The following is a 27,333-nucleotide window of genomic DNA, read 5'->3' as shown; positions in this document are numbered from 1 at the left end:
GTGGTTTCAGATGGGATTTGCCAGGTTGTGCACATTTGTGGAACCAGTTGCGTCCTGTGTTCAATTGTGGCGGGGTTGCTGTTTGTACCGGGATGATGTCAATGTCGAGGTACACTCCTGCTTATGTGCGTATGCTGCACGGTGGGTGTGTCGCTCCAGCGGCTCTGATTTGTATGCCACTGGTCTCTTTCAAGCGGTGTGCCTGTCGGTTCTGTTCTTCCACGTTGCTTGGATGTTGTGGTGTACATGTTGTCCTCTGCAGTTGGCCAGGGTGCATCCGTGGTACTCCGCTGTTGATGAATTTTGTCCTGTGGCATTTTCCGTATGTTGTTCTTGTGCTTTTTCCTGCATTGTGCGTGAGTATTGCTGTACTCGCTCTGGTTATCACTGTTTTCTTATCGTGGTTTAGCCCATCGCAGGTTTTTTCGCATTGGGGTTTGTGTTTTTATCTCCATTGAGGTGGTTTTGTCGCTGGCATGGCCACAGTTTCGGCACACTATCACATGCTACCACTGTGGTGTGAATTCCACGTTGTCACAGAGTTGTTTTCCCTTGATAGGCTGCAATGTTGAAAGTTGCGTTATGCTACTCTTGCGGTAGTTATCACATGTTCTTGTGAATATACCACTAAATTGTTAACGAGCCAGCCCTTTGAAACAAGTAGCAGTCCAGCCAGACACAAACTTTGCTAAATGTATCCATTTGTCCGAGGAAGGTTAAATAGTGTACAGTAAAAAAATATGTGCCAACGTTTAGAGATATACTTATTTAAGGCCCAAACAATGCAAAAGAGCGGGATATAAATCATTAAACAGATTTAGCCTGGAAGCAGGGTGAACGAGGAGGCATGAAATTAGTGCGGCAAGCACAATCCCCGAAAACGAAGAGAAGGAATATGAATGGGGATACACCTTCTAGAAAAATTAGAGAGGAGTATGAGAGAATAGGATTGTGTAAGGATCTTCATTTTTGAAAACAAAAGATGGGGTAGAAGTATAGAGAGCGATGTATGTTCTTAACCAAAAAACAAGGAAAACATGTGAGGCCAAAATCCTATGTTCTGAACATCATATTTTTTGCAGGTGAAAATAACACATTTGAAAGAAAGAAAACATAACAGCAGGGGAGAAAGTAGTCAGAGTTTGGAGCGGGAAAAGACCAGACAGCAAGGAAAAACAACCTCACCATTCTCTGACGTCTTTGTCTTCTTCGCAAGCGGAGGAACTCTTTGTGCTGGCGGGAGACAAAATTCACTGCAGCGTACTCCAGCAGAGCAGCAAACACGAAGAGCAGACACACTGCCATCCAGATATCGATTGCTTTCACATAGGAAACCTAGAAATCGATCACAACATTAGTTGCACTTTGCATAACATGCATTACTCCCCCTGCAGGGGCATATCTATCAATTGTGCAGCAGGTTCAGTGATGCAAGGGCACAGGAGTGAGGGGAGCCCAATGCACTCGAATTAGGACTGAATGTCAGAACCTAATCAAGGAATGAGGGGTTCATTTTGCTTGGCCACATTGGAACGTTGCACTGAAGTATACAAAACAGTGATAGATGTAATAGTTGAATTAATCTCTGGCACCACCAGTAATTAATCCAGGCTGCATCCTAGTCAATTGCTATTTTGCACACGAGGCCACATGAATTTGGATGCATCTGTATGCATATCAGTCTTGACCCTGCTCCAAAAGGAACATTCCGGTCCGAACTGCTAGCCAGGTCCTCCCTGAACTGGAACAAAAGCAACCCCAGATCACTGGCATTTTCCTACCCCACTTCCTCTCAGTAGATTTTCCACAACAATATCTCAGTTTACATCATAAAAAGAAGTCATATAATGGCAGAAGTAGCCGACATTTAGGAACAAGCATTGGCAATGCCAATAGGTCTGGCATTGGCCTCTAGCATTCTGGCAATTCTTGTTTTGCTTTGTCATGCTTTTCTGCAAAACTTTATTGTTTGGGGATATGCCTGGCCCTCATCAAGCAAAAAAAAAACTAAGAAATTTGCCACAGGCAAAAATGTTTCTTTGCTAAAAAAAACACACACACACACATTGTCATAGTACTCCCTTGCACTGAAGAGAGAGAAGTACTTTGTGAGTGGATGTGTTCCTGCTGAAAGGGCACCATGCTGTAACTTGGAGTGAAGTCAGCCAATAGCTGAAATGGGCCAATACATTGCCCCATAATGCATGCGTGGGTGGAAGAAAAATGTGAATGACACATACCAAGACTAATGTCTGAAGTCTGCCTGAAACCCCTATAAGTAACTATGTTATACACGTACATTTAGTAAAAAATCAAAAGGTCTTGGCCAACACAGAACTAAAAAAGTCAACCAGCCTGACATTGGCTGCAAGCCTCTTGCCTTTAAGAAAGAAAGGAAGAAAGAACAAAAGAGTGAACACAGGCAAGAAAGAAGGCAAAAAAGAAAGAATGCAAGGAAAAAGGCAATAAAGAAAGAAGGCAAGACAAAAGGCAAGGAAGAAGGAAAAAGAAAGAAGGAAGGAAAGTGAAAGAAAGAATGAAGGAAGAGAGGGTGAAAGAAAGGAGAAAAGCGAAGGAAAGAAAGGAGGTAAAGTAAGGAATAAAAGCTATAAGGAAGAAAGACAGAAGGAAAGAAGGAAAGAGAGCAAGAGATGGAAGGAGAGAAATAAAGAAAGAAAGAAAGAAAGAAAGATTGTGAAATTTGCCTAATTTGCTTTCTACTAAATATGTCAAATTTAAAATTAGACAACATTATGCATAGTTATGCAAAAAGCAAATCAGTCAATTTTTGCTATATTTTATTGCAATATATGTACTTGCAAACACATTTAGACAAAGCACCTTGAACAATAGCCCCTTGCATTCTATTGTCCATGCGCCTTTGCTGCAAATTTGCATTAGTGGTACATTTTTATGGTAAATGGCGTGTAATTACACAAGGTGACATCATGGTGGAAATTTCAGACATTTTGTGTATTAAGCGTAAGGCGAAATGTTTGAAGTTACGCAATTTATTCCTGCATCATTTAAATTTCGCCCAGGCCTATCTGTATCCCAGCCTACCATATGCAGCCTCTGGGTCTGCCGTCTGAAATCCATCTCTCAGCATGTCTCTCTCAGCAAACGCTCTGTGTGCCTCCCCTCCATAATTCTAGCATCACGGAAGGCAGGCAAATACAACTATTTCTGTTTTGTTTCAAGTCAGATTGCCGATCAGGCACACATTTGTTAGTATGACTAAAGTTAGCTTTCCAAGTTTAAGAAAGTCACACACACACACTCTAAGGAATGGGTCTGTTAACGTTGACATGCAATCAGGCCTGGCTTGCATGTAACGTGCTTCTTCTCACTGGAAAGCCCTGCCACGAGTGACATAACAACACAGCAACTATTTACAGGGTGTCTTTTATTTATTTATTTTTATGTATTTAATGAGTTTTATATAGCGCTGGCTAGACCCGTAGGTATCAGAATGCTTTACATTAGATTACAAAAAGTTACAAAAATGATAACAATTAAACGTTACATCAAATAAGCAACACATTTAAGGAGAAAAGAAGGTGAGACAAATAGAGCAGAGAGTGGGACGGGGAAAGTGCGAAGGGACAGGATGAGTGAAAAGACAGCAGGAGAGTCACAGGGAAGTTTGCCCAGTGACCGACTGGGTAGGTGACGACCGAGGAGGAAATCCACAGCCCGTCTCCCCTATAGCTAGCAAGGTAGCTCCATCGGGCATCAGTCAAAATAGCTAGGTCTCTACAGACGAGACCTAGCAAGCACACCGCAGTACGGTTCAATGTGATGAAGATGTACATTTGTATATGTTTTCCCAAGGTTTGTTCATTTACCACATCCCTCAATATTACAGTATTATTTTAATTTTGGGCCACTGGTTTGGACTTCTGAGGCCACCGAAGCAAGCTTATACCACAGTTACTCCGCTTAAATATTATGGCTCTTCTTCCCAGTGCAGCTAATGCTTTGTGTGATTGGTTGGCTATTTATGAGGGCTTCAGACTGCCGCTGATGAACAATACATTAATTGTAAGGCAACCCTAAAAGTGCAACCTCCTCCATTGTACACCTGGGTCAATTATGGAAACGCAGATCAGGATATATTTGCCCACAATTCAGAGTCAGACAACTGAGAGTTGCATTGCGCTCTTTTCTCATTAGAATAAATGCAAAATGTTTCTTAATTCAGGTATGGGATTGGTAGGTGTGTTTTCTTTGTTAATCGTACTTACTGGTAAACTCATTGAAAACATGAAAAGTATATTCAGATTGATGTATTTATTTTACTGTGCTTTTTGAGATAGGGAAAACCTTTTGCCTTAACGTACATAAGCAAATTCTAGGTATATTAACACTCATGACGGAAGAACTCCTACCTTCGCGCACCTCTTCAACCCTCTTACAAATCCTTAAAAGCCAAATGACAGCCTCGAACTTGAAAGGAAGCATCCACAACAGGCTGGGATAGACCTGAAAGTACACTGCCATCAACTTGTGCTTTGATGATGGGACCCACTCTAGTCTCAATCTGCTCACTAGGACACCGTGGCCAAGAAGAGACAGAAGGCATTGAAATGCCTTTGCAGTAGACTGGGAAAACAGTGGGTGCAGTAGATGGGGTGGAAAGAGGTCCTTAGCCAGAAGACTAATATCATCCATTTGGGATTTTCACATACCAGGAAACTTTAAAAGTATTTCAGTGCCATTATGTACTCACTCAAAACACGGTCTGAATCACACTCCAGTAGAATTGGGAGCGCAGAGTGAGAAGACGTTTCAGTGACTAGATTTTATATGAAATGCGTTTTGATAAGGCTGTGTTAACCATTCTTTAATATTCAAAACTATGACATTTTCCAGATGTCAGCGACAGAAACATTTTAAATTCCAGCCATTAACCCTGCATTACATTAAGGTCTCCAGAATCCTGTCCATCCAGTTAGAACTTACATTCTCAGCAGATGCTAGTTTGCTAAAAACTCCGCTGAGTTCGACCATGACGTAATGAGCCTCGCATGGTGGTTACACACACTAGAGCTACAGCTTCTTTCACTCCTTTCCACTGGATGCCCTTGAATTTCTATAACTCGGAGTCAAAGGGACAAAGCAAATATTGGCTAGAACCATATCTGAGAGCATTGCATCACATCTTAGATTTCGCCCTTTAGGGTATCAACGTGCATGTGTTTGTGGTGGAACACAATTTTGAGGCATCCATATCTTCATTCAAGAGTGGCTTGATGACCAGATACTCTGAGCTCAATCTGCTCAACCTCATTGTGCTGAGAATTCTTTCCAGTTAGAAGGCAGTTCCTCCATTAAGCTTAACCACCTCCTGCAACCTTATCGCTGGCCCTCTCCAGGCATCCTGACCTCGCCTACTAGGGCACTCTTAGACGCACTTCCCTGTTTTTTTGAGGATTTGTTGATTCTCTGCCATAATAATATTGTACTATTTTTGCCTCCTTGTTTCTTGTGGTGGTTAGAGCATTAATCTGTGTGAAAGGGGCATTCCATGGTTGTTGCTGTGGGTGTTCCCACACAAAACCCATGGAATCTGACGCATTCCCAGATTTACAAGCTTTGGTAAACTTGGAAATTCATCACATTCCGATGCCTCACCAGGGAAGGTGTAAGTGAGAAGCAATGAGGAGAAATTCTTTTATTTCTCTACGTTTTTTCCATGTGTGCGAAAGAGGAAAACGTCTCTTGTAATTGTTTTTGGGTAGGAAGGTGCCATTCCTGCACAAAAACAATTAACGCTACAACTCAGACACCCTTGCACCACGGTGCATGGGTGCCTGCGTTGATGCATGACAGCCCATTGTGCGCCAGCACTGGGGAAAAGGGCAGGAAAGCGCAGTATCTGATAGGAAGACTTGCTGCGCTGTGGTGCGCCAAAATATAGTAAATAAGGCCCCCTGCCTTAGTTTCGATGCAGCAGGTTGCCCCTACAAACAGTAAAGTTACCCTATTGCTTGTAAGTTAAATGGAAAATATCACTCCGCGATGAAAACCTAATGTCCATGTAGCAACTCTGACATTGTGAATCCTACTCACAATTTAGGGACTACAATCACGTGTACCTTGGTCACCCAGTCACGTGTACATTTACTTCTGCAGTCTTCAAAACCAGCATTACTTAAAAAATATCCAAATAAGAAAACAGGAAAAACTGGCATTCACTATTCCAAGAGATAGTTTATACACTCTCTATATGCTGGGCACAACAAATAAACTTCTATATTGTAATTCTCGGTGAGCCAGTTTTTCTAGCGTGCAAGCATTTTGAGTGCCCAAAAGTTATTCACACATTTTGCTAGGGATGGTTCGATAAGAGATGTGTTAAAAGAGGCAGCGGCCTTTAATGTGAAGAAGTGACATTCACATGCTGTCATATTTGCGAACTCATTCTTATAGCGGGAATAATGTGCTTATGGCCATTAATGGGCGAGCTGAAGGAAGTGTCAAATCGCTCCTAAGGAGCATGCCTAAGACAACTCCAGTATTTGTAAATGCACCATTAATTACATTTGATATTCAGAAATATATTACTGTGTAATATGTGCCTATTGAATGACCTTCAAATTATAATCGAAACATCCGAGTTATAGTTTCCTTTTTGATCATATTCGGTGATACCGGGATCACCATATTGTCTCAGTGTTCCAACATTATCCTTTTTTGTCAAACTTTGCCGCATTTAGAAATAAGTCCTATCTGCAAAAAGAAAAAGCATTGATTTTGTTTGCCATGCATTTCAAACTGCTAACATTGTTACATCAGCTAAGGGTTAGAAAGTGCAAAATAAATGTTCACCCAGTTGTGTCGTTGTTGGAACAGTAATACTGAAGACTGAAGAAGTTCTGTCAGTTGACACAGAATTAAATTGGTTTATTAATATCATGATTAAAAAAAATCTTTTTGTTAAGTTTAATAATATAACAACACATATAGAACCCCTACAGTGCATATCCCTTTCCACCAACCAGCAAAGATTGCCTTCCAGCAGCCACCTTCAACACTTTACCATGGCTGTTGCTATCCCTCATTGCTTTCTACCGACCTCCCTCCTGGCTCCCCCACCTTTTAATGTGGTGACATGGGAACCCTCCCTTTGCCTCAACTAGGCCCCCTTATTCTCCATGCCATCCGCGACCCCTTGCTAAGGGGCCCACACTTTCTCATTTAAAACAGGCAGTCCCCGGCATGATACACCAGCCTCTCCACCCTCATGTACCAATCCAAGTTCGACTTCCATTCTGCCACTGTGGGTCCATTTATCCTACCCCAGAACCAGACAATGTCACTCCTAGCCCCATCTACCCCACCACACTGCAGAACATGAGCTGGTATCTGTTCAATGTTTGCTCACCCCAAATTCCCAAGATCACCAATTGCGGGTGAAAGTGAGGGGCAATTCAGGGCCGAAGAAATCCTCCTGTGCACTGCCTCTAAGGAGCTCTGCATGTTTCGGCAGTCCTGTAGTGTGTGTAGCAGGGTCCCCTTAAGCCAACAACCCCTCCAACAGCAATCATTATCTACCCTACCCATCTAAAAGATGCGGGATCTCATGTAAATGTAAATGTAAATGTACAGGTATTTATATAGCGCAAATCACCGAGCGGTTTCTAAGCGCTTGCTTAGGGAACCCGTCCTGGTATTCCCCTGTGAGATAACCCCGGCAGGTTATCTGCAAAGTGAAAGCCAGGCATCCCGCCACGAGAGGCCGTTGTGGAGATTAAGCAAGCTATTGCCCAGAGTCGCAGAGTGTGAACCCGTGAATCAAGTAGGCACCAGAGCGAGAATTGTCAAGTCCATGGACATTTTAGGACTCAAGACCCCGCCAAGCCAGGAATTGAACCCTGGTCCTGGGCTGACCTCTGCTTCCAGGTCTGCCTCCTCTAACCAGTGAGCCACACTTCTCCATCTCATGTGTCAGGCCCCTATGGACCAGCATCAATTGCACAACCTAAAGCCTGCCCGAATAGCTACTTCTTGGGGATACCTGCAGGCCTCACCCCTGGCATCTTCCTCCATCCTCCCCTTGACGATTTCCCTTTTACTTCACTGAGTGGCAAATGTAGGCTGGGTATGCATCGTCAGGGAGGCATATATTTGAGAGACAGCATGCTTGGGCAGGGGGTCCCCAACACCCTCTATTCTAGTTAAGTTCCTTCTTCTACCTTCCAAAGGAGATCCCAATATCCCCAAAGGATCTATTTTATCTGCTGGTAATGTAAATACTGTCCCGTAGTCAATTCATATTGGGCTTGGAACTCAGTGAATGCGATCAGTCATCCATCCCTCCAGATTTCACCCATCTTGAATATGCCCAGTATATCCCATTTCCTATGTCACTTTTCAGGCATGCTATTAAGGTCGACTGCCAGAGAGGGGTCTCCAGCATCACCTGTCCCATCCAAACTGTTACTCAAGTCACCTCCAGACAGACTCTAATTTCATGGCCAGTAGGGTCTGGCAAAAAGTTCCATCTGCCAGTCCCAGAAAGCCAGCCAAGGAACCCCAGAATCCAGAGCACTCGTATCTGCATATAAAGATGATTCTTGCTGTGTTGCACAAAGCCAATCGTTGATGTAGTATAACTTAAGATTTGGTTCCTCGTCAATACAGACAATGCAATCCTCGGAAGGCCCACATCTCAAATCAACAGCCTAGTCATCACCTCAATATACTTAAAGATTTTTTCCGTAACCCTAAACGGTGTATTCTGCAGCTCATGCAAAAACTTTGGGAGGAAATTAATTCTGTACAAGGCCGCTCAGCCAAGATCGGAGATTGGAAGCCTTCTCCATGGAACACCCCCCCTTTATAGTCATCTAAGATGCGCTTCAGATTTTCAAAGAAAAAGACATCCGGCTGTGTGGTAACATAAATACATGCCCAGGTACTTACATCATGTCCTCCCCCATTGCAGTGGACAACTCCTCCCCAATGTGGGAACCTTTGAGTCAATGGAAACGCTATTGATTTGTTCCATAATGTCATGTTTAGTTACAGGAATTGTCTACTGTGCATAATATCCAACCAGGAGCGATATTTACACCAGTTCAGCGAGTGATATAACACTTCCTTTTAAAAAAAAATTTTTTCACAAAACAAACATTAAACATCAAGCAACCGTTCACAACTCAACCACAAATCAAACAATCCTTTGAAGAACTCGAATCTCACTTATTATTTCATCAACAGACCAACAACATTCATGCAACAACTATGACACAATCTACATGCCTTCACGTAGACAAATCGTGGCTATATCGTTACATGCTCAATTTTACCCCATGAAAGAAACCTGCTTAAATGAAACAATAGGAAAAGTAATTGAACACGGACATCACAAAAGACACCTGTGGAACAATATGGCAATGAGCCCACAAGTCCTTCATTTGTCTCCCCTACAAGGAAAACTTCTACAAACTCCTTACGAGGTGGTACTTGACACCAGTTTGACTACACAACATGTTCGGTGGCTCATACTCCTCCTGGAAGGGATGTGGGGAGCAGGGCACATTCGTGTATACTTGGTGGACATATGCAAGCATACCCGGACGCGGTCCTCCTCACTATCCACACCATTGCCTGCACCACTCAACCCCGCGATCCATTACCATTCCTTTTGGGCAACCCTGGCACGGATAGAACTCTTTCTTTATTGACCTCACAGGGGTGAATCCTCCGCTATTTATTACTAGCAGCATGGCCATGCATGGCGCAAATGTCGAAACAACCTCAAGCACCTACTCCAAACCTAACGTGGGTAAAGGTATGGATTCTATGCACCATGGAAAAGCTTACTGCCATACTCCGAGACAGGATGGCCGAATTTTGCACAACATGGCGTCCTTTCACTACCCACAAATCCGGTGACAAAATGGAATAGGAGGAATATACCTTACTATGTCTAAGTCAGTGAAAGCTTCTGACATATGGTTCCCTTCCCCCTCAGAATCCGAGAGGGACCCAACCTTACATGACTATTTTTTATGTCTTCCTTCACACGTTACAACATTACACTATTGCAGAATATTTCTATTTGGGTTTTCTGAATAACATTTTTTCTTTTAATGTAGGGGCTTCCAGAGGGGTGCATGGGCATGGGGACTGTTATGCATTTGGGAGGGCGGTTGGACTTTCCTTGTTTAACCATCATTTTGTGAAGTGGCATGTGTTGAATACTCCTGTATCTTGCCTTCTCTGACACTTATGATGATGTAGAAATGTGTGTCATAATTCTCTTGATCAAAATGCTAAATAAAGTTGTGAAAAAAAGAAATGCCTTCACGGAAACATTGATCCACCTGGTGGGAACTGCATTCAGGAGCATGGCCACCTCCAGTGCAGACATACCCACATATATGTATAAAAGGTGGGTGTTCTGTAATGAAACGCAGCCAAAAACAAAGGCAAAATACAAAAACCTATGTCCATTAGGACCAGTTTAAGGGTGTATGACAGAATATTTAGAACAACAATAGTGTGACACTATAATGTAGTCCAGAAAATATTTTGTACAAAGATTTTGAGTTTACATACTTTGGATGCAAAACTTCCAAAATAACAAGTCAAAATATAATGGAGCCGAATAGTGTTAAAAATATTAGTAAATGAATCGAAATATTCTTGTATATACCATTATATTTAATTTATTTAAAATAGAAAACAAAATTATACTTAAAAAAAATAAATAGATGTAATCAGTAAAGTAAATAACACATAAAATACATGAATATAAATATATACATATACATGCACATATTATTTGAATATAAAAAATAATCAAACTATTACTAAAAAATTATTAAAATTATTACCTGTACTGTAACAATTACAATTAACATATATATAAGACATATATACATAAACTAATTAAAATGTTAACATAAATAAAAACATAATTTTAATTATTAATGTGAATTAATTATACAAATAAAATATATTCATATACACACATTAAATATGAAACTTGATGTAATCAATTAAACAGTTAAGTGAAAAAATAATTTAAAATGTACAATTTTATATTAACAAAAGCATACATCACACATAATTCAAAAATATTTAAAAAAAACCACAAATGGAATATAAATAAAAAATAGCAATTCTTCATAAATATTATAAACATTAAAGAAAAAAGAATGAATAATAATAAACACAATGACAATCCAAAATACTCAACACTTGCAAAAGTGTGGGACTTTGAAGGAGTGAGACTTCTTATTTTAACCCTTTAGGTGCTGCCGTCGGCCAACGGTCGTCACGGGCACTACCTCCCCAGTGCTGCGTGCGACCGCTGGACGTCCAGTTCAGCACTGGATAATGGACAGCGCAGCACTGGGGAGGTTTGTTTACTAGCTCCTAAGGTGTTAACTCCACATTAGTCTAAAGTAGTGAACGTTTTTGACTTTGGAGGGATAGATTTACTATTCTCAAACAATGTAAGCAAAAACAGGAAAAGTGTTGTACTTTGAAGAGGTTAAATTTACTATTTCCACTCCAATCTAAACCACATTAGGGAAAATGTTGACTCTGGAGAGTTTAGATTTACTACTCCCCCTGCAACATAAGCAAAAGGATGGGAAATGTTGGACTTTGGAGGCAGGGCTGGCTTTAACACTGGTGACAGCCTGTGCGACAATGTGTGTTGGCGCCCCCCTTCCTAATGACCACCTCAGCCATGGATTCCCTCGCAAGCACCCTTTAACCATGCCCCTCAAGTCTCCGTAAATACTCTCTCTCAGATTAATTTAGTTTTATAGCACCGCTCATACCAGTGTAAGTTGTAAGAGCACTTTACCTCACACACACATATGTCTGTAAATCAGCGTATAGGAAATTTTACATCAGACAGGACTAGAAGGTGTAGGAGTGACATGTCATTGATACTCGTAGGCAATAAAGTTTTCTGGAAAAACACACATTCAGAATTTAAAACGTAACATTATTGTTAGGGGTTCTCTTTAATAATAAGAATTATTTTCTACCCAAATGAACCCTTTTCACAAAATTAGGATGATGAAAGACTGGGTAAAAAAACATATAGCTCTAACATATACCGTGCAGTTTGCATGCAGCTCTTTGATGACAATTAATAGCTCAATGTTGTATATTAGGATTTTGTCTTATAAACGACAAAGTACAAAAAGATCTCTCTTTCAGAAGCAGTAATCTACTGACCTATTTATGTAATATGAACTTTGTTCTCTGCATAGTAGATGTTCTTAGCAGCAGGCATTTTAACCCTCTGCACTACATTAGGAAGAGTCAAAACTTCCACTAAACCTCGTTCTCTTTCCAGGCAGACAATTTATCACCACAGTTTTATTGAGGCCTGAAAATTGCTGGAGGCCAGGAACGGGCAGCAGGTGCTTTTAAACTGATAATTTACATGTAAAAGTGATGCCCCCACACCAAGTCCGCGCCTGGTGCGGTGGCACCGATCGCACCGCCCTAGAGCCCTATTTGGAGGGGTCAGACACTATTCAAATTCTCAATCATTAAAAAAAAATTAAATCCCCAACAAAATAAAAATATTGAACATAGTTAAAATAAAAAATATGAATAATAAATAAATATAATTACAGGTGATTACATGTGAAAAAATAAAATGTAAACACAAAAACAAAGACATTAATTTCCAAATAAACCAACAAAAAATACAGTATAAGTTAATCATCAATAACTTTAAAATAGTAGTAAAAAACCAAACAAATAAAACAATAATCATAAAATTAATTTTAAAAAGTGTGTTAATAAATACCCTTATCAATTAACTTACAATGAATCAAAATACAACAAATATTTGACATTTCGAATAGTCACTTTAATAATGTACATCCTACATTATCATATATTTTATATATATAATTTATATTTTAATTAACCTAGAAAACTAATTTTAATTAAAAGGAAAATGGAAAAAACGATATTTAATATTTTCAATATACCTTATGCCCCTGCAACCCACTACTAAATTAAAACAGTAGTTACGCTTCAAAAACTTTTAGTTATATATACAAAATCACAAAATACACTTACATACTTAAGATAACAATTAACCTACTCTATTTATATACAAACCCAACAACCCACAACTTATAGTTTAAATTAATCATTACAAATCTTAAAATATAGCAAAATAATCAGAATAAAAATGAATCAATTAACTTTTGTAAATGAATAATTACCAGGAAAATAGTTAATCAATGTAAACATTGATTTAAAATGGGGGCAAGGCCAGGCAAGATGTATTGCCAGACCCCTGTCAACACAGGTGAAATCCTGCCTGAATCCGCATCCTCCTGATAAAATGCTCCCGGCCACTGCTAATGGACCCCTGCGGCATTGTTGGAGGCTTTTTGTCGTACTGTGGGTTGTATGACCCGTGGAGGTCAGGTGTAGCCTTGATGGCCTGGCCAGCGCCTTTCTCCACTGAAGATTCGGCTGGCGAGGCAGTGTCCTGTTTGAGTTACGTCCTGAAGTGCTGCCCCCGTTTAATGTATGGACTGGCTTCCTGCGATCGGACGTGAGTAGCGACTTGGGGAGGGCCACCTGGAGGCGGGTAGCTGCTACCGAGAGTGAAAGTTCTCCTGAGCACAGTGGGGGAGCAGTGGCACCCGACCCCTTTGGGGGAGCCGCCTGGCTTCCTCGCCTGTTGGTACAGCACAGGATGGACTGTACTGTGCTGTACGTCAAGGAAGCCAAAATGTGGGTAGTGTACTTAAGACCCGACTGCCGAGGACCTGTCCTCGGAATTTTGAATGACCTGAAGAGGGGGCAGGCCTGGGCTGAAGGGGCCCCTCAAAGAGGCCAGCTAGAGATTATGTCAGCCTGATTGGCCGGGGGCCCCCTATATGAGAGTTCATGCAGCTATTTGAGAGCGGTGTTGTGGAAGTCCACTGGTGCTTGGGGGTCCCCTTGAACTGGTGAGGAACATTGCATCCGGTCCCCCTGGAGTGGCCTTCTGGTGAGGTTTTACATCTGCAGAGCCTATGAACTTAAACAACTGAGTCTTATCTGGTGTGGGAGTGGGGTGATCTACGATGTGGATGATGTTGCAGAGCTGATGACTGTTTCCTTGTGCTGCTTAACTGGGGCTCTACCTGGACCCTGTGAGGGGTTCTGAGGGGGGTCGCTGTGAGACAGATTGAGCATTGTTCCCTGAGAGGAATATTGCACCATGGTAAATAGGTCCAGTGGGACTGACTTGTGTGGGGTCCTCTGTGGCGAGCCTTTTCTGCTTCCACTTGACTCTCTGTACATGAATCCTTATTGACCCTTGAAATGGTGAAATGCAAGGGAAATCGAGTGACCCAGGCAACAAAAATGCTTAACTATGCGCAGCCAGTTCTTCCTGAAGGTGGAGCTCAGGAGGCTGCTCATGATGGCAGTGGAGATACATTGGTATGAGTACAGGAGTCAATACCCTCCTTAACAGATGTGCTGGCAGTGATTCAGAACTCAAGATACGCAATGGTTTTTTAATTTGACTCTGTCACCTTAAACATCAACTTACTGAGAGCATATCTCCACAAAGTCTCAGAATGGGTGACAGCTGGGAGTGCTTTATGGAAGGATGTTCATACCACCCATGGTACTGTAATTCGTCTACAGTAACAGACAGCCCCCTTAGATGAACACATGCAGGACTCTGAGGGCAGATCCCAACAGAATAATCTGCACTTTGTGGGATTTCCAGAAAATGCAGAGGGGAAATCTGTCAAACTTTTCTTGGAGGACTGGATCACAAAGATATTCGCCCCTAAGAGACTTTCAAAATTTCACTTTGGAGCTGGCACATAGGGCTCTTGTTCTCCGGCCAATACCTGGTGCTCCTCCAAAAGAGATCATAGCTCAGTTGTTCAATTTCTGAGATAGGGATGCACTCTTACAAGCTACATATATCCGGGCCCCTTGCTGTTTGAAGGACATCCCATGGGGGGAGGGGGGGGGGGGTTTGGTGATCAACTGATGTCCCCAACAGGATCAACTCAACCATCGGCATTGGGCCAGTCGGGCATTGACTGGCGTCGGCAGGGACAATGGAAGAACCCAGAGGCTCAGGAAGAAAATGAGAGAATTAGGGTTTTTCATGATGAAACTTTACAGGCCAACAAGATGGCCCATGATACTGATGAGCCCTCCCAGGAGCAATGGGATGATCAAGCTCTAACCGAAAGAGGCTCAACAGGACTCTGATTTTGAGCTAGTGGAAGATGCACCAGGAAAGAAGTCACAAACTTTCAAAGAAGTCCTTTGTATTTCTTTTATTCTTGTTTATGAAACAAGCGATAAGACATCAGCCAACATGTGTCATTCCTTTCAAAGGGAACTTCATCAGGGCTGAAATAATTGACATAAGACAGCACATAAATAACCACAACATATAAATGTACACCCATAATCAACATAAAATAAAACACATATATACATAATTTATAAAACTCATATTAATCAAAAGTAATATCCTTGTAACTAACTAATCAATCAAAACAAAATCTGACTACGAACATATTACTAAATATTCAGGGGCGTAACACAGGCCCCCGCAGCCCACGTGGTACGGGGGGCCCTAGCTCCGAGGGGCCTCCTCGGCACTGAACTCTGGCCGGGAGAGCTCCTGATTGAGCCCGGAGGGGGCCCCCCTAAGTACCGAGCAGGGAGGCCCCCTCACTTTTCGTAACGCCAGTGTAAATATATCTACATAAAACATCACACTGTACATTAACCCACAGTACAAACAAAATAACATATATATATATATATATATTTATACATCTATAAACATATTAAAAAATTTAGTGTAGTACAGTCCATATTCAAGTTGTAAAAGTTAGTAGTAGTAAATGCTGAAGGAAGAAAAAGTGGAAGATGCTACAAATGGAACCAGAAATATACACAAAGTGAATCACACTTGAATTAAGTCACATATCATATTTAAACGAACAGTGCAATACATTCCATTAACAAATTACAAACATAGATCTAAGTAAAAGGTAAGACCATGACACATAGAATAGAAGAGGCAGGGAAGGAAGCATACAGCAAACTGAAATCAATCCGAAGTTAAAGAAATAAGCATTGTAATCAGTTGAGCTACGATAAGGTTGGAGGAGGAGCATGGATACAGAAGTAAGGCCTACAGTCATAAGGCAAAAAATATACAAAAATAGTCTCACCAATATAAACTAGGTGAGATAATCCAAGGTTTGTTCACAATATCATTCCAAATTCTTAATTATTTCAAGAAAAAGCCCAACAATAAGGGTTCAAATCTATCCAATCCAGCCACGTCAGTCTGAAAGTTAACATTACATAATCCAATCAGTTACACAAAATTCAAAAAGAGGGGGTCTCCATCTATGAACAATCAACTCCATGTTTCTGCACTCTTTTTTTTTTTTAAATATAACATATATGTGTGTGTATTACTGAGTAGTAAACCATTGGCCCCATCAGAAGGGCTAGAGAAGGTAGATATGTATACGTAGATAACCTGTAGTCAGAAACACCCAAAAAAGGCAATGGTCACCCAACTTGACGTTCCATACATCATGGAAACTTACTGGCAATTTAATTATCATAGAGGTCAACACTGGGCAGGTAGTGAGAATCCCCAGATGGCCACTGGTTGCATGTGGAATCCCACATCCCCAGGGTAAATATTGTGCTCTAAGTAGCTAAGACAAAAACTCTGTGATGTAGAAATACGCCCACTCACACATTTTATCTAAGCCACATCACAATGTGCAATCAATAATTGAGAAAAAGGGGGCAGGGAGAGAAGGGGAGGGGGGGGGTCAGTGATACCAAAAAGCCCCCATTAACTCATACATTTCTACTGTTTGGAACAAAATGGGGTTTATAACAAATTACATGCTACTTACACGCTGGATTGCAAAGTCCCATTGTACCAGTAATAAATACTGGACATAGCCATAAATATGGTCCAGTTTAGTTAAATACTAATACAGCAATCAGCACAACCAAAGCCTCTGCTGCCTTAAAGACCAGGATCCTCATTTAGAGTTCAACCAAACATAGCAGATGCCCTACCTGCCAAGCTTATGTCACCCCGTGCTGTGCTTAGATTCGGGAAGCACCATGTTTCTGATGATGCAGCCTATGCCGGCTCTGCGGGTGCAGGCCTTAGAAGAACTGCCAGTCTGGAGTTGGAATTTTGGATAATGTACCTCAGACTATCAATCCTATTTACTACAGACATTCTGATGTACATTTTTCCCTGTTTGGAAAAATATTGTGTTTACAGCGGGTAACCAAAGAAGTAACCCATATGAGTGTGCCAGATACACTTCATTTTATTTTTAATTAAAAAAACACTGCTGCTTCTGGAGTTTGTTCTTGAATGTTTGGGTCCAGCTTTTCAAAATGCACTGTACAAGTCCAGAGCCACCCATGCTGTCGCAACGCGACGCAACACAGCACAATAAAACACAACGCAAAATAACACAAGCCAACAAGTTCCTGTAAAAAGTGGATTGATCTCTGTGAAAAGAGTGAATGTTCTTGTGGTCTTCAAAGGTGACACACGAGAAAGGAGCCAGTATGTAGGATATGTTCACACATATAAATATTGACACTGATCTACAAACCTTTCTGTTGGCAGAGAATAGACGCCCAGCAGAAAAATACGCTGTATACTTAGGCATGAACCAATCCAGCATGTAATTATAAGTATAGGATTGTTTAATGAAATCCAAAACACGCTCCCTGAAACTAGATTAATATCCTAAAAAGTAGTCCAATTGCAACATTTACAAATATTTAACAAAACACTTGCTACATAGATTCAGCATTTATAATCTATTGTGCATGCAAAAGCACCTGGCAGAAATGGATTTTAAAGCAAAAATATAAATCACTGTTCATAAAATGTGTGTTGGGAGGTGGGTCCTAAATAGAGGCTAAAAATGCAAATTGCTCATCTATCCGAATTACACATGTGTAATGTACAAACTTTGTAAACCTGTCTAAACAGTGCACACATCTTGTATGGAGATGAGTGTTCATTACTATCTATCTATCTATCGATCGAAAATGAGAAGGCGCCAACAAGATCTAAGCCTCTACCCGATGTTTAACACCCTCAGACATCATGCAGCCACAGAGGGAGAGGACCCAAAAAACACTGATGAGCCGACAACCATATCCGAAGAACATCTAATCACGTTAGAAAGCAAAAAAAGGAAGAGTGGCACTTCCCCTTCACCAACAGAAAAGAAACCAGCAAGGGCACTTCCTGGTAAAAAGGCCCACAGTGGGTCAATTGAGCAAAACGTAACCACGTACACCGTTCCTCCAATGACACCTATCACGCTGAATGAAAAGGTGCTCGGCAGCACCACGACTTCAAATCAGGTGTATACCAAAAGCTCAGTCAATAATCAACAGGGCGCAAGCCCAGTATGTGACAAAGGTGCAGCGGCACGAGGAAAGAATGACAAGTGCCTCAGTGATCAGAACGTGGCACACTCCCTGGGTCCTCTGACACTATCAGAGGACACGCCTCGTGTCCAAACATCAGAGGCAATTCCAAGGCCGTTTAGGACACCTCTGAGTGGCGACTCCCTCTTTACTTTCTTTTATCCGGAGTACAAGTCCAAAGGCAGCCATGATATTCTCAATCGTGGGAACATCATAAAGCTGATAGAAGCAACATGTCTGTCAAATGTTATAACCCCACAAGATATCACATTGATAGAATTCATTGCACTGTGTCATGGCCAAACAAACAAATCTACAAAGGTCACCTGGAGTTCGGCAGAGGCAATGAACATATCTTAGGGCAAACAGATACTTTCAAGCATTGGGGTATACTCATACAACCCGGAAGGGAAGTGGTTTATCCACATGTCTTGCAGGCAAGTCAAGGCGCTGTACACAGATGAGCTGAACGGGGACCAGTGTACTCAGTCCTCAGGGGGGCATGCAACAAAACTCCTACCCTCGACCATACACAAAGAAAATCAAGAGTCGATGGGATCATATCAAATAGGGATCGGGAAGAGGTCGGCACATGGTTATGGTTGGCAGGCACCCTTAACACAACTCGACTCCTACGATGACAGCACAACAGGGAAAAGGGCCTCGAAACGCGTCCTCTAAAGATCTGCTCATGGAATATTAATGGCCTAACTAACAAACTGGAGGATAAAGATACAATCACTTACTTTCGGAAATTCGAGATATTATTATTACAAGAGACATGGCTCTTTGAACCGCAGCAAATAGAAGGCTTCAAATCTCACCACATTCCAGCACAAAAACTGAATCCTTTGGGAAGAGGGAGTGGCGGTGTAGCAATTTACATATCAATAAACAATGCAATCGCCTCATGGGACTATTAGGTTCATCACACTGCCTCCAGTGTGTGCGAATATCTTCCACCTCTAATAAAAGCCAGTGCACGACCCTGACTTTAATGAACGCCTATGTCCGTCCAAACACAGCATCAAGGCACTCCTTCGCAGAAGAAGCAATTGCGACAGTATTAAGAGTGAAAACTGGACTTCCTAATCCAGAAATATTTCTATCTGGTGATTTCAATACGTGGCTAATGTCAGACCTACAAAAAAACGAGGTCACTAAATCACACGAAAGCATCTGGGTCATACCACCGCAGTACCCGCCAGGACGGCACAAGGACGACTCGATGGGTCGCTCCTTACAAGGCAACCTCGAAAATCTGGGCCTTAGAGCCTTAAACGGGCGCTTTCCCTCAGACAAGCCACCTCGCTTCTATTATATATCGAAAAATGGAGCATCGTTAATAGATTACACCTTTGTCAGTCTCTCACTCCTTCATCAAATAACAGGTTTTACTCTTGGAAGCAGAACAGAAGGTGACCCCTGCCCCCAAGAAATATGGCTCAGGACTAGTCTAACTCAACACGAAGAAGGAAGGGCACTCCCATCCGAGAGCTACACGATTAATCTAAAACGAATCAAGTGCTCTTTTAGCAACTTTAAACAAGTAGCAATAGAGGCCAAACAAATTATTGAGCGCACCAGCAGGTCCACGAATGACAAAATCGCCAATTGGTCAACATTTGCAATCAAACCGGTCGATAAATACGCTAAACCGATAAGACACGCTAACCTGAACGGGCAAAAACAGACGCCCTGTTGGAATCCCTCGATACAATCTGCAACAAGAACTATGAATCGGACATGGCGGGCACTGAAAACAAATCTAATGGATTCTACAAAAATAACAAAATTGAGAGAGGCCCGCAGCCATCTTAAGAAAGCCAAAAGAGAACAACGCAGAACCTATTGGAATTCCTTCTTGGCTAGATTACAGAAAGATATTAAAACAAACAATTCCGCTAGGTTTTGGCGAACCATCAACAGTATATCTGGGCGAGCTTCGAAAGTTGCCTCTTCATGCATACTGGAGACAGAGAGGGTCGATTTCTTGTATTTTCATTTTAATGATCGCAAAGAAAAATACCTTTCACCAGAATTCCACCTTTGAAGACAATGTTGTTCAAAAAGTGGTAGATTGGGCATCTGACTGGAACACCAAAAACCCCCCAAAGAAGGAACCCTTTAATGCTGATCCAAAAATCGCATCACCAAAAGAGTGCCCTTCGACTCAAAGTAGTAAAGAATTCATAACAATCCATAAGGCACAAATCATAAAGCTGATTAAAAAGGGGAGGAAGGACGGGGCTCCAGGTCCAGGTGGAATCCCTCAGGCTTTGTTTAAGGATGATGTAACTTTCTGGGCCCCGAAGTTAAGCACCTTATTCAACTTTATCCTGCAAAGCAACATCATACCGCCCTCTTGGCAGGGATCAATCCTTGCACCAATTTTTAAATGCAGGGACAAAAAATCCCCCGGGAATTACCGCCTCATCGCCCTTATTGACAACAAAGCAAAGTATTTTGCAGGAGTGCTGCTTAATTCACTTAGAGCGGTACCTGCAAACACAACAATGATGGATAGAATGTGGATCAATGTCACACATTCACCCCAGTCCAAAGATCTGGGCCCAAATCCATCGTTTTTCCACTCCACACCACCCTGGGTTAGACAATGGCGATATGCAAATCAGCGCTGACCCTGTGCCCATGGGAACAGTCCAGTCCGAACTACAAAAGCCATGTCCTTCCCAGAACGGAAACAAGCATCCGAGGACCGGCCCGGTTTCGAGGTAACACCTCTCATCAGCCCGGCTAGCTTGATTCCAGTGGTGTGGAGTGCCTGGGACTCACGTCTGAGCTTCCCCAGTACACTTAGAGCGGTACCTGCAAACACAACAATGATGGACAGAATGTGGATCAATGTCACACATTCACCCCATTCCAAAGATCTGGGCCCAAATCCATCGTTTTTCCACTCCACACCACCCTGGGTTAGACAATGGCGATATGCAAATCAGCGCTGACCCCGTGCCCCATGGGAACAGTCCAGTCCGAACTACAAAAGCCATGTCCTTCCCAGAACGGAAACAAGCATCCGAGGACCGGCCCGGTTTCGAGGTAACACCTCTCATCAGCCCGGCTAGCTTGATTCCAGTGGTGTGGAGTGCCTGGGACTCACGTCTGAGCATCCCCAGTACACTTAGAGCGGTACCTGCAAACACAACAATGATGGACATAATGTGGATCAATGTCACACATTCACCCCAGTCCAAAGATCTGGGCCAAATCCATCGTTTTTCCACTCCACACCACCCTGGGTTAGACAATGGCGATATGCAAATCAGCGCTGACCCTGTGCCCCATGGGAACAGTCCAGTCCGAACTACAAAAGCCATGTCCTTCCCAGAACGGAAACAAGCATCCGAGGGCATGGGCCGATGATCACTCTGTCATCCCTCCGGATCAAACCGGTTTTACAAGCAATACTGGCACCTCAGTCAATCTCATGACCCTCTCCTGCCTGATCGATCAGGCGGAGTTCAGTTCTTGCCCACTCTATATGGGATTTATTGACTACAAAGCGGCCTTTGACAACGTGAACAGAGCTAAGCTCTGGCAGAAGCTGTACAGACTTAATATCCCAACTGACCTTCTAAGAGCCATACAGCTTCTACATCAGGGCACATGGGTCAGGATTAAGATCGGGGATGCCTCCAGACTATCACGTCCAATTCTGACGACAAAAGGTCTAAAACAAGGATGTGTCCTGGCCCCCACACTTTTTAACTTATTTCTATCCGATATTCCTGACGCCTTAAATAAGGTAAATTCCCACGCTCCAAAAGTAGCTGGTTTCTTGTTGTCAAACCTTCTATACGCCGATGATGTGGTTCTTCTGAGCAAAACAAAGATCGGCATGCAAAGACTCATGGACGCCACCGCCGTATACTCACACAAGAATGAGCTTCAGATTAACAGCAAGAAGACCAAAATTTTGGCGGTACGTCCAGGGAAGGCTAAGAAGTTTTCTTGGGCCCTGAACAAGGAAAGCATTGCTGAATCTAACTGCCACAAGTACCTTGGAGTTATTTTTAATAACAACGGCAGATATAAAACCCATCTGGAAGAACAAAAAAAGAAGGGTGCTGCTCTTGCATTCGCAATTGGTTCAATACACAAGAAACTACAAGGCCCTACTTTCGCACCAACAATACAGGTCGCGCAGGCAAAAATTATACACACACTAAACTACAGTAGAGAAGTCCTAAAAGGATCGGACAGTGGCCAACTGGACAAAATCATTAAAAAAATCTACAGAACAGTGTTCAAGTTACCAACTCAAACATCACCGGCCCAAATCAGGTTGGAACTGGGAATCTGCCATCAATCACTTGCCAGAGCCATGAGTTTTCTAGTGTGCTGCCATAAATTGAGGTCATCGAAGGAAGGCAGCCTAGCTCATCATCTATGGATCTGTCTTCATACGAACTTATGGCGAGCAGGGCATGATTATTGGGAAGAGGCATAACAGCTTTATGCCTAAAAGATCTTTGGAGCATGCAAGTAAGACAAAATGAATTCAAACGGCTAGCGAAAATAAGCACAAAAAAGCTGTCTTTAGTGGAAGACAAGGCTCGCCTTGCAAAAAGAAGTCACGGCTGGTTGACCCTGCAAGCTTATGCCCAGTTGATTCCACAGCAGTATTTAACCTTACCATTCACAGCACAAACTAAACTAAGTTTTTTAAAATTGAGACTGGGAGTTATCAACGTGTTGGTTCACTTGCCAAAATGGAAAAGAGATCCCGGACATGAACACTGTCGACTTTGTGGGACCTACAAAGAAGACATAATACACATCCTATGCCTTTGTCCAAATCTGCTGAATGAAAGACGGTCCCTTCTTAGGAAACTCTGGAATATAATCACGATTAGATCATGCAGAGCAGCAGTTCTGGCCTGCTTTGACCCTCGGAACACCAAACTAAACTGTGCCTTAGTAAGGTTCTTGGACTGAGCAGCAAAAATAATCTGTGAGGGGCCCAAAGTCTGTGAACCGCCATCAGCATAACATCTTGGCAAGTTCCATTTGCCATTTTCTTCTATAATGGACTTAATTTATACTCCTTTTTATATGTACTCTTGATATATTTTTAGATTCTGTACTTGCAAAGGTTTTTTTGTAATCATGCAATAAAGCTGTTTTTTAATCTATCTATCTATCTATCTATCTATCTATCTATCTATCTATCTATCTATCTATCTATCTATCTATCTATCTATCTATCTATCTATCTATCTATCTATCTATCTATCTACTTATCTATCGGTCTGTCTATCTGTCTCTCTATCTGTCTATCTATCTATTTATGTCTGCCGAGCTATCTGTTGATCTATCAATCTATAATAACAAACCCTTTACGCTTGAGTCTCATATGCCATACATGTATGCAGACTGGTAATTGCCAGGTACATTGGTCAAAGTATGCATTGTTATGACTCTAGTACATATTCCATAGTGTTGGATGTTGCTGTCATACATTTGCAGAAACATCAGAAAAGCATTTGTACAATAATAATGTGCTGTGAGAATGTCTGAGAAAGGGGCAGAGCTCTCTTGGATACACAAAATACAGAATCTCTTAGGGGCTCATGCCTGTGTTCTGATTCCTATCAGGCGCTGCATTACCTTTTTTCCTCATCAGGGCTCAGCACTTTTGCCGTGCTGGAACAAGTCCCAGCTTCTGCTTCAGGTCATGCTCAGCTGCCTCGCAGCCTCTTACCTCTACTGCATGGTCTACTGCCCAGAAGACTCCAGACTCCACTCTTTAAGATGAGCTGCAATTATAGCTCCAGTATTTCTTTGAAATTCACTGTGATCGATTTCTGCACAACATTGCATAGCTTCCATTTAAATGCTGGTATAGTAATCAAATTTACTAGAAGTTTCGTTTACTTGGTTATCAATTAACTGTGAACCCAATGGATGAACACCAAGATTTAAAGAAAACTGACAGTCCAAAATAAAAAACATCTTAATAAAAAAATTCAATAATTGAAAGTCAAAAGGCACCACAAAATAATTTGCATCCATATAAAAAGTAACAAGATCATTCAAACCAGCTGCAATGAAATGAGTCAAAGGATAAGTGTCATTGTACACATAGGGGCAGATTTTCCATTTAAGCACTCAGCGCAGTTTTCTGAAGCTGAACCCTGTTTACTTTATATAGTATATAGGGTTTAGCGTCAGAAACCTTGGGTGGTTGCATAAGAATGTCCATGGTATGTGCCCTTGGCGCTAAGTAATGCAAAGCAGTGGTATGCGCTGAAAAAGTGTAGCGGTGGAAAGTAAATCAGCCAAAAATTATTTTACACCGCTTGCGTCCCTTTTGTGTCATATACATGGCGTAAAATCTTAGTAAATCTCCTCCATAGAGAGGTGGAAATGAGATCATGGTTTAGAGACACGATCTCACACAGGATGCGTCAGTGGGACAGCAGATACAGGGCTGAAAGGCATTAGAGAGGCCCTGGTCAGGGTACCAGATGTGGGATATAAAGGTCACAATGAAAACAGGGAGCAGATTCGGGGTAGGGAAAGTGACTGTTAAGATAGGCATTGCTGAGGGGTGACAAGCAGTTATCAGGTGATAGAAGAAAAGCCTCTTAGTAGAGAGCAAAGAATTATAAATACAGGTACCTTTTCAAAAGGCTTGAGGGCCACAGAGAAAAGAGAGACACTGCATCAAGAAATTGGAAGTGAAGGGCCCATTTGAAGTGACCTTGATGCATGGGTCAGGGAAGACAAGACAGGATAATTAGTGGCTTTCGTTGAACGAGCTCAAAAGTGTCCCAGAAGAGAGACACAAATCCATATAAGCAGTGAGGAAGAAAGAAGGCAGCACGAAGAAGGAGAGTGGACTGAAAAAAATGACAACTAATGCATTCTGGCAGGAGGTTTGTATAAATAGTAAATCCACCATCTAACCATGCTGCAAAAGCCAGTGGATGGAGGTTCAGGAAAGCAAAAGTTGTAAGTGCTGGTAGAGATTGAGTGGTTCAAATACATCTAGTTACACATGACCGGCAGAAACTATTTTTAACTCATTATTCATTGTAAGTTAAAAATTTAGTACAAATGCAAGGAAATCAATAATTTGACGTTGATGACTTACACTCTATTGTTGTGAACATATATATTAACATCTTGGTAAAGCCCCGTCAGAGTCTAAACCTGCCGTTCCTTATTGCTTCCTTAGTCTCGATGTAGGCAAACCTTTCTGCATTCAAATGACAAATTATCTGTTGTTGCATTTATGGCATTAATTACTGGTTGTGAACATTTCTACTGGTACTTGCATTTAGGCCATGTTCTACTGTCAGTTTTATTGTCAATGGCTTCCTTGATCTTCGGTCGGACACTGAATGGAGGACAGAGAATATGCTTCGTTGTGTCTTGGACAATATGGCAATAAAATGTTACTTTTCCTTCAGCCAGAGCCACATTTCAGTGATGACCTGGTGTCTGGAATAGTTGTGCTGGAGGCAGAGTGGTACCATCACCTCTGAATGTTAGCGCACCTTCAGATTTTCAGGCCTGCTGGACTATTCACGTGGACCACGGTAACCTTGAATTTTTCAGGGTTCCACAGGAAAGTTTAGCAGAGAATTGAGAGCTCCATGTGACGTGGCATGTGCACTAAGAGATTCTTTATTTATGTGCCTAATGAGCCGTCCTGGTAACTGCAAGCTAATTATGTGAGCCTGGGGAAACGGTCTTTACAATGCGGGCTGAGCCACGCGTGCTGTTTACCGGCGGGAAACAGCCACTACAACGAAGCTGTTTCCACGAATGCACTAACCACGCATGCTTTACAACGCATGCGTGGTTACCACTATAACCTTTACCACGCATTCCTTTACTATGAAATACGTAGTAAAGGAATGTGAGTTAAAGGTCGAAAACAAAAAGGGGGGCTGGGGGGATCCCCCCCCCAAAAAAACGAGAGGGTTTAAAAAAAAAAAAGAAAGAAAACTCACATAAAACACGCTCTTCTGTGCCTCTGTCCTTCATGAAAGAGCCTCCCTAACAGACGTGATTACGTACGTGCGTCTACGTACTGCATCAAAAATAGAGAAAGGACCACTTAAAGAGTTAGAAGAAAGAAAATACCGTCGAAAGAAAATGTAAGTATATTTTTTAATTATAATAATTTATTAGGTTACGCTAAATTAAAAAAATAAATATATATATATAGATTTGAACTACATAATCAATCATGCAGTCGGATAAACATGAAAATGCCAATATCATGCATAGTTAAACAACGAAAAACGTTGTTAAACTATGCGTGGTAAAGGCATTTTCGTGGTAAACCATATGCGTGGTAATGGCATTCCGTTGTAACGCATGCGTGGAAAAGGCATGCGTTGCAACGAAATGCGTTGTAACATCATACAACCTTTACCAGCAGGCGGAACCAAGCTCGCCTTAACCAAGCATATGCATGTGTAAGGCAGTGCGCTGTGTAGTTACACAGCTGGATGGGCACCCGGCACAGGAAGAGGGAGGATGGGGAAATTTGCTCTGTTAAGTCTTTTTTTGTGGTTTTGGATTTGGGGATGGGGGATAGTTTTATGGGAGGGATAGTATTTAGGGCTCGTGGGGTTGGAGTTGTTTTCAGGGCTCAAGGTTGTTTTAGGGCTCAGGGAGGTCAGAGTTGTTTTCAGGGCTTAGGGGGTCGGGTTGTTTTATGGCTCAGGGTGGTTTTAGGGCTCTGGGGTTGCCGGGTTGTTTTTAGGCCCCGGGGTTGTTTTCAACTCTGTGTGTGCAACATCATGTCAATACGACAAAAGGAAAGAGTGGGAACAGTGATATGCCTGAACACGTTTGCGCCACATTGAA

The 27,333-nt window shown here is 42.0% G+C and overlaps 1 protein-coding gene across 1 annotated transcript in view; it reads right to left on the bottom strand.

Annotated features, from left to right (window-relative positions):
• The window catches only part of LOC144827667 (glycine receptor subunit alpha-4), a 387,510-nt gene that overhangs the window by 120,938 nt on the left and 239,239 nt on the right, over positions 1 to 27,333 (bottom strand). The window contains exon 7 of the mRNA XM_078685904.1: positions 1,186 to 1,335. Coding sequence (XP_078542030.1) covers positions 1,186 to 1,335 — 150 coding nt within the window. The remainder of the gene's footprint in view (positions 1 to 1,185; positions 1,336 to 27,333) is intronic.

Source organism: Lissotriton helveticus, chromosome 4_1, assembly GCF_964261635.1.
Source record: "Lissotriton helveticus chromosome 4_1, aLisHel1.1, whole genome shotgun sequence".
In the NCBI taxonomy this organism is placed as follows: Eukaryota; Metazoa; Chordata; class Amphibia; order Caudata; family Salamandridae; genus Lissotriton; species Lissotriton helveticus.
This window is presented reverse-complemented; position numbering and strand designations above follow the sequence as displayed.